The 14,478-nt window shown below is 39.8% G+C and overlaps 1 protein-coding gene across 4 annotated transcripts in view; it reads left to right on the top strand.

The window, feature by feature from the left end:
* nfkb1 (nuclear factor of kappa light polypeptide gene enhancer in B-cells 1) overlaps positions 1 to 14,478 on the top strand; it is a 97,707-nt gene that overhangs the window by 20,040 nt on the left and 63,189 nt on the right. For all 4 annotated transcript variants that reach the window (XM_043674520.2, XM_043674523.2, XM_043674522.2 and 1 more), the window contains 3 exons: positions 683 to 773; positions 5,138 to 5,178; positions 12,639 to 12,737. In XM_043674520.2, coding sequence (XP_043530455.1) covers positions 683 to 773; positions 5,138 to 5,178; positions 12,639 to 12,737 — 231 coding nt within the window. The remainder of the gene's footprint in view (positions 1 to 682; positions 774 to 5,137; positions 5,179 to 12,638; positions 12,738 to 14,478) is intronic.

Genomic DNA, 14,478 nt, shown 5'->3' with positions numbered 1-14,478 from the left:
AAGAAGAGAGCTCCAGAGTCCAGTGACCCTCTATGAGGAAACAAAATTCACCTCACCTCTCTCTAAAATGCGTGATACCTTACTTTGAAATAGTGAGCCCTGGTTCTAGATCCTCCCATAGAAAAAACTCCTTTCCATATCCACCGTGTCAAGGCACCTCAGGATCTTGTATGTTTCAGTCAAGTAATTTCTTACTCTTCTAAACTCCAGAGGATGTAAAGCCAGCTGTCCAACCTTTCCTCATGAGACAACCCATACATTTCAGGTGTTGGTTTAGTGAACATTCTGTGAGCTACTTCCAACACGCTTACAATCTTCCTTAAACAAAGGGAACAATAGTGTACTCAGTACTCTGGTACTGCAGTCTTACCAGTGCTCTGTATAACTGAGTATAACCTGTCTAATTTTGAAATAAGTTCCTCTTGAACATTCTGTTAGCATTACTAATTACCTGCTGTACTTCACACTGACCTTGTGACAAGGATCTCATCTGCACCCCTCCCCTAATCACTTTCCTCAATCTTCGTCAAAACAGAAACACTGACTGAGGATGGCTACCCACCTGATCTCATCAAACACTCTCTGAAAATAACTTTATATTTCCTGATATGAAAGTATCATTAGTGTTTATTTTCTGTGCAGTTTGCACACACTCAGTGATCTTGACTTTTTTCTCCCTCAGATTTATGGTATCGATGATTATAATGCTTTAGAATTACCCAACGCCATGTTTACTTCGCCAATGGGTCCCACAGATTCTCCACTACAGACACGTGAGTATCATTAGATTGAGTGTTTTACGCTGGGTCCTGAATGAAATAACTTCTACTTCTAATACTGTTTAGAAAATTGTGAAACTGTGCTTTAGGTCTGATTTTAAGCAGTTTCCATCAAAAATATCTTGAGCAGGTTTTGCATTTGTTCGATTTTAGTAAATGGTGTATTCTGCTTATCCCATGGTATTTACCTTTAACCGCGAGCAAAGCGGTAAGGTTATTCCCAGTGAAAGATTGACCAAGGTGCAGCTCTTCTTTCAAGAAAGAAAGAGGTTGAGGAGTGATGAGGGAATTCTTTAAAAATGTGAGGGAGGCTTTTAATAATTCTTTCACAGGATATGAGTGTTTTTATTCATTCATGAGATCAGGGTTTGGCTGGATAATCTAGTATTTATTGTCCTTCCCTAATTACCCAGAGGGCAGTTAAGAGTTGCTGTGGGTCTGGAGTCACATGTAGGTCAGACCAGGTCAGGATGGCAGTTTCCTTCCCTAAAGGATATTAGTGAACCAGAAGAGTTTTTCCAACAATTGGTAATGGATTCATGGTCATCATTAGAAGTTTATTAACTACAAATTCCACCATCTGCCTTGGCAGGATTCAAACCTGGGTCACCCGAACAGTACCTGGGCCTCTGGGTTAACAGATCAACAATAATACCACAAAGCCATTGCCTCCCTGATATGTTACTGTTTTGTATTAATAATACTGATTTTGTGAAATCTTCATCTTCTCATTTACTGTTTCAGACATGAACTGAAACATGGAAAGGATTTAAGTTATAAATGCTTCCTGATTAAAGCTTTACAAAAATTTCACTAAATATTTCCACTGTGGAAAAACAGACTGAGTTTCAGAAAGTGGTGACTCAGCCCTCAAAGCTACTTAACACAGTGGATACAATTTATCTTTTTATGTGTTCGATGAGGAAAGTGTTGCTATCGAAAGTCTTGTTAGTTCAGTTTTTTTTTTCACACTGTGTCACTTGACACATTTTCTCTGTCTGGTTTTCTGCTATAATTTATAAACCACCTGAATACATTTCCATTGCATGCAATGTATTGGTAAAAATTGCTCTCTAACTTCTTTCTTTGTAATTAATTGATTTTAGAGTTAGTACAGACACAATGTTTTGTTTAAAGTACAGGAATAAGAGGTCATTTGTCCTGTCTGTGACTGGTTTAGTTGATGGCTGATCTGTAGGGGCTATAAGAATTGCATTGGCAGTTCAGTGTTCCAGGGCTCAATAATGGAAATCTAAGGGTGGTTAATTCTTCTGGATTTTGCTCTTTTGAAGGATAAAGACATATTTGTGTCAGGAATTGAAAAAAGAATGGGTCTAGGAGTCCATTTTGCAAAAGCTTTAGAGAGGGGGCAATTGTTTTTAAAAGAATCGTTCCAGTGATGGGGAAATTTCAGTTACAGGGACAGAATGGGGGAAACTGGGATTGTTCTCTGTAGAGAAGTAAAAATTGAGGGAGATTTAATAGAGTTGTTTAAAGTTACGAGATTGACTGTGCAGAGTCAATAGTGAGAAACTGTTTCCTTTAGTGGTGAGATTCAGGGGACACAGATCCAGTGTGATTAGCAAAAGAACCAAAGTTGACTGAAGCAAAAAACCTTCCTAGTCAGTGACTGGTTAGGGACAGAGATGCATTGCCTGACAATTTGTTGAGGACAGAGTCAATCACATTTTATGAAAGAAGAGTGCATAAATATCTGAACACAAAAATTTGCAAATCTAAAGAATAAGGCTAAGGAATTGAGTTGCCTGAGTAGTTGTTGTCAGGAAAAGCGCAGCAGGTCAGGCAGAAACGTTGATTCTTCTGCTCTTTGAATGCTGCCTGACCTGTTGCGCTTTTCCAGCAAGACATTTTCAGCTCCGATCTCCAGCATCTGCAGCCCTCACTTTCTCCTGGTTGTTGTCAGGGTCAACACAGGCTAAATGAATTAAGTGCCCTCGCTGTGGGCTGTAATCAGTCTACCATTCTTTGATTGTCTGTATTTTAAAGAAGGGTTGAACTGATGAGCTAAAATTTTGGCTGAGCTGTCCTCCCACCTTGTACCCTCTGTAAACCTTGGCTTATTCAAAGTGCAGCTACATTGTCTGCTAATTCAATCCAGGTGCTGTTGCCCCATCACCCCAGTGCTCAATAACCTAAGTTGACCTTTCTTTCCATTTTAATTTATTCATGGGATGTGAGCATCACTGTCTGGGCCAGCATTTGTTGCCCCTTGAGAAGGTGAGGGTGAGCTGGCTTCTTGAACTGCTGCAGTCCATGTGCTGCGGGTAGACCCACAATGCCCCTAGGGATGGAATTCCAGGATTCTGACCCAGTGACAGTGAAGGAATGGTGATGTATTTTCAAGTCTGGATGGTGAGTGACTCGGAGGGGACCTTTCCGGGGGGTGGTATCTCCATGTATCTGCTGCTTTTGAACTTCCAAATGGAAGTGGTCCTGGGTTTGGAAGGTGCTGTCTAAGGATCTTTGGTGAATGTTTGCTGTGCATCCTGTAGGTAGAATACACTGACGATACTGTGCGTCAGTGGTGGAGGGAATAGACATTTGTGGATGTAGTGCCAATGTATGGGTTTGTCTCCTGAGGAAAGGTTGGATAGCTGGCCTTATATTCTCAGGAGTTTAGAAAAATAAGAAATTATTGAAATGTACAAGGTCCTGAGGTGCCTTGACAGGGTGGATATGGACTAGGCAGAAGTGGGTACTGTAGATGCTGGAGATCAGAGTCAAGATTAGAATGGTGCTGGAAAAGCACAGCAGGTCAGGCAGCATCGGAGGAGCAGGAAAAATTGACATTTCAGACAAAAGCCCTTCATCAGGAATGGTGAATATGGAAAAGAGCTTTCTCTTATGGGAGGACCTAGAACCAGGGTTCACTACTTCAAAGTAAGGTGTCATACATTTTAGACAGAGATGAGGCGAATTTTCTTTTCTTGCAGAAATTGTGTCTAATCAATTAAAATCTAAATTTTAAAACTGATGCCCCTGTATTTTAGTTCTCCCTGAGTTTGCATTTCTTTCTCTCCATCATTCTCACAATCTTTCAATTCCAGCTTTTTTTTTGCTGCTTCTGAATTGCAGATTTCTACTGTTACACACTTCACACACTTGCACCACTGGCAGTTGTAACTTCAACTGCCTAGATGCTAATCTCTGGAATTCCCTCCGTAAATCCCTCTAACAATCTCTACACAATTAGATGATCCTTAAAATTGATTGGTTACTGATAGCAATACTAATGCGATTCTGTACAATTTTAATTAAATACAATCGTGTGAACCCCCATCTTCGAGCTGGCTTACTATAAAGTTGTTAGTGCAATAGTCAATAGATAATGAACGTCAAATTGATGTAAGCTGTGCTATAATATATTAATGACATCATGTAATGTCAGGTGGAACAAGAGCAGGGTAGTCCATTTGGCCCCTTGAACATGCTTTGTTGTCGAACCCAATTGTCTCTGACCTGGTTATATTGTTCCTTCCAATTTCCTGTCTACCCTTGACTTTCTTATAGATTTAAAATCTGTACAATTTAGCCTTGAATATATGACCCAGCCTCCATTGCTGTTTGGGATAGAGTATTTTTCCAAGAAATATACTAGGGAAGAAATTTCTCCTCCGTTCTACCTTAAAAGGGTGAGCCTTTGGTAAATTGTCTCCCAGTTTTTGGTTCCCACAAGTGGGACCATCCTCTCACCATTCACCTTTTGAAGACCCCTCAGAATCTTACATCATTCAGTAATGTCATTTCTTATTCTTCTAAACTCCAATAGGAATAGCCCAATCTGCTCAAACTTCCGAATTACATAACTTGCTAAAGCAGTTGGTCGCCTTGTGCATCTGTGAACATGCATTGTATGTAAGAAATGTAAATGTAAACCATATTTCATGCTGTGACCTTATTTTAAATGAAGTGGTGTGAATGACCCTGTAATCCCTGAGGGAAACACTCACCATTCATTGGCTTGAAGTTGAAGTGGTTTTTTTGTTTGGCACACAGAGGCTCAGATTAACAAGTGTATGAAGCATGAAGTGCTGTCTTGGTGGGCATGGCCTTTTGATGATTTTGTGATTTAGGCGCTTTGAAAGCGTGATATGTTGCCTGTTATGATAAATATCTCTAATTGAAGAGCGGTTTTTACAACAGTCAGGATTTACGAGAAGAGTTTTTTTGCAATCTCGGCCCTACAAGAGAATTGTTTTTCCCCCATTAATGGGTAAGGGGATTTCCTGCAAAAGATCTTTATTCAAATTAGACTGCAACTTGTTTATGAAATGTATCTTTTGTAAGTGCTGATTTTGCTGCTGTAATAATCATTGTGCCTTTTCTTATGTTCCCAGCTGATGGACCATACCTACAGATTCTAGAACAACCCAAACAGGTAAGAGAGGACCATCAGCAGCAATGTTTCCTTGCACTCCAGATCAAAGCCACCTTGCTCTTGTTAACAGCATCTTGTAATCCATTAGTCACTTAAGCACAGAACCTGCCACCATTGGCCCATTGTGTCTCTGCCATGCCTTTGAAAGATGCAGCAAATATCACGACTGTTCCCCTGCAGCCTTACCCCAGTCCTGCATATTTCTCCTGTGCAAGTGTTTATCAAACTCCCCTTATAAAGATAGTATTGAATCTGCTTCTACTGACTGTTTTATTCCAGATCATCATAACTCATTTCATTAAAAAGCAATTTCTGACATTCCCTATAGATTATCTTTAATCTATGTCATCTGTGACTGACCCTGTCCACAGTGGGAAAACATTTTTCCCTCCCCATTCCATGAAAGCTGCATATCATTCTGAATGTCTCCTTTAAATCTTCTCTCGACCTTCTCTGTTCCACATAGAACAATCCTGTTTCTCCAGTCAGTCTATGAAGAATCTCACTCCTACAAACTTCAGTGTCCTCCCCGAGGGTACAATTGATGAATATTTCAGTTGATGTGATTTTCATACCTTTACACAACACCTTGAACAATTGAAAGTAAGTTTTGGAAAGCTGAGGTTGAGTTTGTTTGAACACAAATTTGAGAATTGATTATAATTGCCTTTGTTTGAGAACTTGTAATGTTGATGAATTGATATTATTGGAAAGTGGAACAGTATTAAAGCTGAAACATATTTAAGATGATCACAGAGAATTACATGAGACAAAAAGTGCCAGTTGTTGTCAGAATAGGAATTGTACCAGAGAGGAAAATGGGGAATTTATTTTTTGATGCAGTGAGTTTTTACAAACTGCAGTGCACTGCCTGAAAGGTTGGTGTTCAGTTTTAACTTTCAAAAGAAAACTGGATAAATTCTTGAAGACAATCAGGGGAGAGCAGGGAGTGTATCTCAGATTTGATCAATCTTTCAAAGAGCAGGTGAGGCGCAGAGGGCTGAAATCTCTCCTTCTGTGCTGTTGGATTCTGTTCTAAGGAGTCCGTAAACTTCTATTTTCAAAGATTAATAAGACAGTACTGGAAGAATGTTAAGGATTATGAAGAGGAAGCAAAGCTTTTATTCTAAATCCCAGTTGCTGAATAAATAGATATTATATTATATAACAGTCCCGGTGTTATCCTCATTTACAAACTGTGAGCAGTGGTTAAGGACATATGTTTGTAGATAATCTAGGACATGGGGTACAGTTGTTACATTTAGTTACTCAGGTAGATCTGGTGTTTATCCTCAGCTATCATGTATTGCCCATGAGGGGTGAATCATACCAGGATGATGGGAGGGCCTTTAGAAACCAGCAATTGAGAGAAATTCCTGTAAATTGACAGCAGCTGTAATTCCCTAAATTGCATTTTTGGATTAGACCAGAATATCAGGATTGGAAGAATCAGTCAGAAATGATCAGCTTTTCTAGTACTTCTTTCAAACAATAGATATTTTTGATGCTTTTCTCTGGATAGAGATTGTCTTCCTTTTGGGTCAGTACACGCAGTTGCCATTTCAAATTCTTGATTTAGAATGATCGCTGAGCTGGTTGGTTCTACACAACAACCAGTATTCACCTTGATGCTGACGTGATAGCGGCTGGTTCACTATCACTTGTGGAGTTTTACGATTGGTGGTGATATTGTTTCCTGTGTTTGTTATTTCATTTGTATTTGTACGGTGTGTTTGTCAAACTGGTGAAGGTGCTTATCTTCCAAGGATCCTAAAGAAATCTGTTGAGAAAAGAGAAACAGATTGTTTCATAAACCTTTGTAAAAACAATTTATGAATAGGTATGAAGAACAAATTATATTTTAAAGTGAAGCCAATCCTGTTTAAACAGTAGCAACCACAAAATAAACCACATGTCCTCAATATTAACCTTTGCATTGTCAGTAAATGACAGTTTTCTAGACATTGGGTTTGTAATTCTGGCAAATATTCACAATAGGAAGGAAGTCAACGTATGTAATAAATGTCAGCATTGAAATGTGTATGTATGCATCTCCAAATGATGACTATCTCAGTTCATTGAAACTTCCTCTTCATCGTATCACATAGAATTTTCAGCACAAAAATTTACAATTTAGTCCAATCATTCATGCTTTGCACAAATCAGCTCCAGTCCTCACTCATCGCCTAAAATCTCATCCATGTAAATATGTCAAGCAAGAGTGCGTTCCCTATTGTATTAATTGATCATAAATCCAGTAAGAAAGATCAGGAAAATGTACCTATTTCCAAACTCTAATTAGACAAATGTTTCTTTGGGAGGAGTAATGTTTTGTTGACGGTAAGTTAGTGGTAAATGTGAATTGGTCATTGTTTGATTTTATAAAGCAACACATACTTTACAGGCTCGAGAGTGTGGTGCTGGGAAGCACAGTAGATCAGGCAGCGTCTGAGGAGCAGGAAAATCAACATTTCAGCATAAGCCTTTCATCCCAGATGAAGGGTTTTTACCTGAAACATTGATTTTCCTGCTGCTCGGATGTTGCCTGATCTTCTGTGCTTTTCCAGCACCACACTCTCGACTCTAATCTCCAGCATCTGCAGTCCTCATTTTCGCATACTTTACAGGCTCCCAGATGTTATGATGCCAGCTGATGGTACTACTGGACATGTCACATTCCACAGTGAAACTTCACTTGATAAATTGTGTGTTTAGTTTTTGCAGTTGGTGGCAGCTGTGGTTAGTCACTACAACATATTCACATGAAGGTGCAGATGTTCTTTAACAACAGACCCTAAGTTTATTCAGTAAAAAAAACAAACAAATCTATTTATAGTTATTATAATCTTAACACAAGCATCCCTATCCAGCTTTTTAAATCTGACTCTTTCAAGATTTTAATAATTCCTTTTTGAGTCCACTGGCATGAATTCTGAACATCTAAGCATTTTTCAACACTGACATGTTGAAGAATTCTGTCCAAACTCTTAAACGTTTCATAGACTTGAAACCACTTCTATCGAGGTGACTAGTTCTACCTTCTGAACTAAACTCTGGATTCTCTTGAACAAATATTTCAAATCTTCTGTTGTGATGTCAAACCTGTACCAGTTGCCTTCATATGTTTGCTCTGCCTGTCATAAACCCAACATTAGAAATATTTATCCTTTAATACCACAGGGCTCTTCCCAGGCCTGACTATATCTTCTTGGAGTTAATACATATAGATCACTCTTCCAAATGACTTTCTTAATGTTTTAAAAATGATATTTGCAGATTAAAATCTATCTGGCATTATTCAAATAAAATCCAAATTTCAATTATGATCATATATATTACAATTGCCAGGCAGTTACCATCTCCAATAAAAACAATCTAACCACTGTCTCTTGATATTCAAGCATTTAACATAAAATATAGATGGGAGGCAAGGGCCTAGTGATGTTATCGCTAGACTATTAATCCAGAAACCTAACTCTAACCCGGGTTTGAGTCCAGCCATGGCAGATGGTGAATTTCGATTCAATTAAAAATCTGGAATTAAGAGTCTAATGATGACCATATGACCAGGGAAAATGCATCTCGTTCACTAACATCCTTCAGGTAAGGAAATCTGCTATCCTCACCTAGTCTAGTCTTCATGTGACTCCAGGCCTAAAGAATTGTGATTAACTTCTAACAATTCTATTAGTTTTAGAATAGTGATGGAAAAGGATAGACCAGATCTAAAAGTTGAAGTTCTAAATTGGAGAAAGGCCAATTTTGATGGTATTAGGCAAGAACTTTCGAAAGCTGATTGGAGGCATATGTTCGCAAGTAAAGGGATGGCTGGAAAATGGGAAGCCTTCAGAAATGAGATAGCAAGAATCCAGAGCAAGTATATTCCTGTCAGGGTGAAAGGGAAGGGTGGTAACTATAGGGAATGCTGGATGACTAAAGAAATTGAGGGTTTGGTTAAGAAAAAGAAGGAAGCATATGTCAGGTACAGACAGGATAGATCGAGTGAATCCTTAGAAGAGTATAAAGGAAGTCGGAATATACTTAAGAGGGAAATCAGGAGGGCAAAACGGGGACATGCGATAGCTTTGGCAAATAGAATTAAGGAGAATCCAAAGGGTTTTTACAAATATATTAAGGACAAAAGGGTAACTAGGGAGAGAATAGGGTCCCTCAAAGATCAGCAAGGCTGCCTTTGTGTGGAGCCACAGGAGATGTGGGAGATACTAAATGAATATTTTGCATCAGTATTTACTGTGGAAAAGGATATGGAAGATATAGACTGTAGGGAAATAGATGGTGACATCTTGCAAAATGTCCAGATTACAGAGGAGGAAGTGCTGGATGTCTTGAAACGGTTAAAGGTGGATAGATCCCCAGGACCTGATCAGGTGTACCCGAGAACTCTATGGGAACCTAGAAGAGTGATCGCTGGGCCTCTTGCTGAGATATTTGTATCATTGATAGTCACAGGTGAAGTGCCGGAAGACTGGAGGTTGGCAAACGTGGTGCCACTGTTTAAGAAGGATGGTAAGGACAAGCCAGGGAACTATAGACCAGTGAGCCTGACCTCGGTGATGGGCAAGTTGTTGGAGGGAATCCTGAGGGACAAGATGTACATGTATTTGGAAAGGCAAGGACTGATTCGGGATAGTCAATATGGCTTTGTGCATAGGAAATCATGTCTCACAAACTTGATTGAGTTTTTGATGAAGTAACAAAGAAGATTGATGAGGGCAGAGCAGTAGATGTGATCTCAATGGACTTCAGTAAGGCGTTTGACAAGGTTCCCCATGGGAGACTGATTAGCAAGGTTAGATCTCATGGAATACATGGAGAATTAGCCATTTGGATACAGAACTGGCTTAAAGGTAGAAGACAGAGGGTGGTGGTGGAGGGTTGTTTTTCAGACTGGAGGCCTGTGACCAGTGGAGTGCCACAAGGATCAGTGCTGGGCCCTCTACCTTTTGTCATTTATGTAAATGATTTGGATGCGAGCATAAGAGGTACAGTTAGTAAGTTTGCAGATGACACCAAAATTGGAGGTGTAGTGGACAGCGAAGAGGGTTACCTCAGATTACAACAGGATATTGACCAGATAGGCCAATGGGCTGAGAAGTGGCAGATGGAGTTTAATTCAGCTAAATGTGAGGTGCTGCATTTTGGGAAAGCAAATTTTAGCAGGACTTATACACTTAATGGTAAGGTCCGAGGGAGCGTTGCTGAACAAAGAGACCTTGGAGTGTAGGTTCATAGCTCCTTGAAAGTGGAGTCGCAGGTAGATAGGATAGTGAAGAAGGTGTTTGGTATGCTTTCCTTTATTGGTCAGAGTATTGAGTACAGGAGTTGGGAGGTCATGTTGCGGCTGTACAGGACATTGGTTAGGCCACTGTTGGAATATTGCATGCAATTCTCGTCTCCTTCCTATCGGAAAAATGTTGTGAAACTTGAAAGGGTTCAAAAAAGATTAACAAGGATGTTGCCAGGGTTGGAGGATATCTGAGCTACAGGGAGAGGCTGAACAAGCTGTGGTTGTTTTCCCTGCAGCGTCGGAAGCTGAGGGGTGACGTGTTAGAGGATTACAAAATTATGAGGGGCATGGATAGGATAAATCAGCGAAGTCTTTTCCCTGGGGTTGGGGAGTCCAGAACTAGAGGGTATAGGTTTAGGGTGAGAGAGGAAAGATATAAAAGAGACCTAAGGGGCAACATTTTCAGGCAGAGGGTGGTATGTGTGTGGAATGAGCTGCTAGAGGAAGTGGTGGAGGCTGGTACAATTGCAATATTTAAGAGGCATTTGGATGGGTATATGAATAGGAAGGGTTTGGAGGGATATGGGCAGGGTGCTGGCAGGTGGGACTAGATTGGGTTGGGATATCTGGTCGGCACGGATGGGTTGGACCGAAGGATCTTTTTCCATGCTGTGCATCTCTATGACTCTATGCTCTCTGGGCATTAGGATGGGCAATAAATTTTAACCTGGACTGTGATGTTAAAAAGAAATTCAATGACATTACCATCACTGAACTCCTCACTATTAACATCCTAGGGGTTACTATTGACCAGAAACTCAAGTGGACTTGCCATATAAATACAGTGACTATAAGAGCAGGTCAGAGGTGAGGAATACTATAGTCAGTAACTTATCTCCAAAATCTGTCCACCATCTACAAGGCACAAGTCAGGAGTGTGGTGGAATACTCTACACTTACTTGGCAGTGTATAACTCCAACCATATGCAATAACTTGACATTCAGGACAAAGCAGCCCACATAACTGGTACTGTATCCACAAATAAGTAGTCCCTCCACTACCAATGCTCAGTAGCAGCAGTGCGTACTATCTACAAAATGCACTGTAGAAGTTCACCAAAGATCCTCAGACAACACCTTCCAAATTTATGACAATTTCCATCTAGAAGGACAAAGACAGCAGATACATGGAACAGCATCACCTGCAAGTGCCCTCCGAGCCACTCACCACTCTGACTTGGAAATATATCACCGTTCCTTCACTGTCACTGGGTCGGAATCTTGGAATACCCTCCCTAAGGACATTGTGGGTCTACCTACAGCACATGGACTGCAGCGGTTCAAAAAGGCAGCTCACCCCCACCTTCTCAAGGGGCAACTAGACAATAAACGTTGGCTGGCCAGTGATACCTATGTCCCTCACGTGAATTTTTTAAAATTGTGTACTTTCCATCGCACAAAGTTTGTTAATCTTCAAGGTTAATTTGTGAAATTTAGTCCTCCTCATTTATTGAGTTTGCTCCCTGTTGTTAAACTGAACTGACTTTAGATGCATCAGAGACTGACTCTGGCACTATCAGCTGCGCCTGGTATTTTGAATAAACGTGCTGCCAATATAGACCCACAATGTTTCCATGGTAACAAAGAAGGTGGCAGGACAAGTTGAAGCTCTTTGAAGAAAAGTGGGACCCTGGGCTTTATAAACAGCACCATGAAATACGGAAGCAGGAGAAAATACCAGACCTTTAGCTAAACTTCATGTGGAGTTGTGTGTCAACTTTGCAAAGTGTATTAAAGCTATAGAGAGGATGCAGATGGGACCAGGGATGAGGGGCTTCAACTGTTCCCCATCACCCTGATTTGAATGTCTTCTGCGTCTTCTAAACTCTCAGGTGCAGCATTCCAGATCTTAATCAGTCACAATTTAAAAGAAGTTGCTGGTTCTTCTGCCAGTCAGGTGAAATTGGTGTTTGTCCCTATCTACTCAGTCTAGCCCCTTTTTGATTTTGAACACTTTGAGATGAAATCTCCTGTCGATTCTGACTCCTACAGGAATAACCATCTCAGCTTCTCTGTAGCACTAATGTCACTTGAGGTATCTCGTCTCTGAAATTCTTATCTGCATGCTTTTCCTAAGTGCCCAGTGTGTCTGATTAAGTTAAATTGTTCTTGTTTGTACATGCTCACTGTCCAATCTGATCTGTCTTTGTAGAGGGGATTTCGTTTCCGTTATGGATGCGAGGGACCATCCCATGGAGGATTACCTGGTGCATCGAGTGAGAAAAATAAGAAATCCTACCCTACTGTGAAGGTTTTTGTTTCATTATTAAATCTGTTTATTACAAATGAGAATGTGAGAGAATCTTAAGTCAGATTAAATGAGCTTGGCCTGTTCCATCTTCCCTTGTTCAGTACGAAGTATTTAAAATAAACTGGACTTTTCACATTTTCAGATCTGTAGATTTTGAATGATCTAAACTACAGGATTGCTAGTTAATAATTTCAGATGTGTCTCAACATTTTAAATAAATTTTCAGGGTATTTCTGTGGATTTTTGTCACTTCAGCAAATGAGTTGGCAGATGGTGGGTGGAATTCTGACTACAGTGTTTATATTTAGAATGTATTCAAATCTTACTTTATACTTGATTAGATACTTGTGTGGGTTTGGGAGGGTTAGATTTTTGTATTGGTGAAAAATCTGCAAACAGGAAATAACCTGGTGCTTAAAATAATGTCACAGGAAATCTACATCTAAGGCATAATGTTAATATTTTGGCCTTAAGTTCTATGGTGTAACATAATGTTAAATATGTATAGATTTTAGTGGTACTTCTGCTCCCCTCATTCCTGATGATTGTAGTAACAATACAGAGAAGATCAATTCCTTCTCCAAATGTGAAAATGAAACTTAGATTTGATCGCTTTGGTCCTTCTCAAATCTTTTCTGAACCAAATGGAATCTTTATTCAATTTAAAGAATGTTGTGTAGATCAGTTCAACATCTGGCTTCTTTATACAATCAATGTCGAGTTCAAAACGGGAAGCTAAAATGGGAACAAAACTTCTGCTGAAATTTAAAATGCTAAAATATCAATGTCAGAGGAAACAGAAATCCCAAGAGGGAACTGCAGTCAGTATGGTTCCTCTAACCTGTTCAGTTCTGTTTCTGTGCCTCATCTCAACAGCAATTTGTATTTATATTTCATATTTAATGTAATAAGACTGAGGTAACAGTCTTTCATATGTCTGAAAGATTAGTGTTTGTCACAGGTTCATTGCCTTTTCTCTGGATATTTCCTGGTACTTTGCTGAGAGGCTGCTTTTGGCGTTTTCAACAAATGTGAAGTGAGAATAGATTATTAGTTCATGGCATTCCAATCAGTGACCTCTGACACCTGGGGACTCTCCAAAAGTGAACTTCATCAGGGTGGAAGAAGGCCGAAGGGTGACCTGATAAAGAGTATTTAAAATGACAAGGCAGTTTAGTATGATCAGAATAAAGAAGGTGTTTGTACTGTTGAGACCATTTTTTGTATTTGATGGAGAGAAGGATTTATTTTTCCCTCAAGAAAATTCAATGAAAGTCAGAGTATTGATAAAGCCTAAGGGTAGCTGTGGAGAAATTGTTTCCCTTTGTGGGAGAGTCTAGCACCAAAGGATATATTCTTAAAGTAAGGGGTCGCCCATTTAACACACAGATGAGAAGGAATTTCTTCTCTCTGAGGGGAATGAATCTGTGGAATTCTTTGCCACAGGCTGGGTCTTTAAGTATATTCAAGGCTGAGAGAGACAGATTTTTAATCAGGATGGGTTATGATGAAAAGACAGGAAAAAAAGACAGGAGAGTGGGGGTGAGGATAATCAGAACATCTGTGATCTCATTGAACGGAGGAGCAAGCTTAATGGGTGAAATGGCCTATTTCTACTCCTGCATTTTATGGCTTTGCCTCTAATCCATTTGAAGTTGAGATGAAACAGTTGCAGGACCAGAATAGTGGCTTAACAAAGTTGATCATTGGGATCATAGTAATACCATAAGCATATGTATTG

The sequence above is a fragment of the Chiloscyllium plagiosum genome, unplaced genomic scaffold (genome assembly GCF_037043375.1).
Source record: "Chiloscyllium plagiosum isolate Xiang-an unplaced genomic scaffold, Cpla_swu_hap1 HiC_scaffold_36, whole genome shotgun sequence".
NCBI classification, from domain to species: Eukaryota; Metazoa; Chordata; class Chondrichthyes; order Orectolobiformes; family Hemiscylliidae; genus Chiloscyllium; species Chiloscyllium plagiosum.
This window is presented reverse-complemented; position numbering and strand designations above follow the sequence as displayed.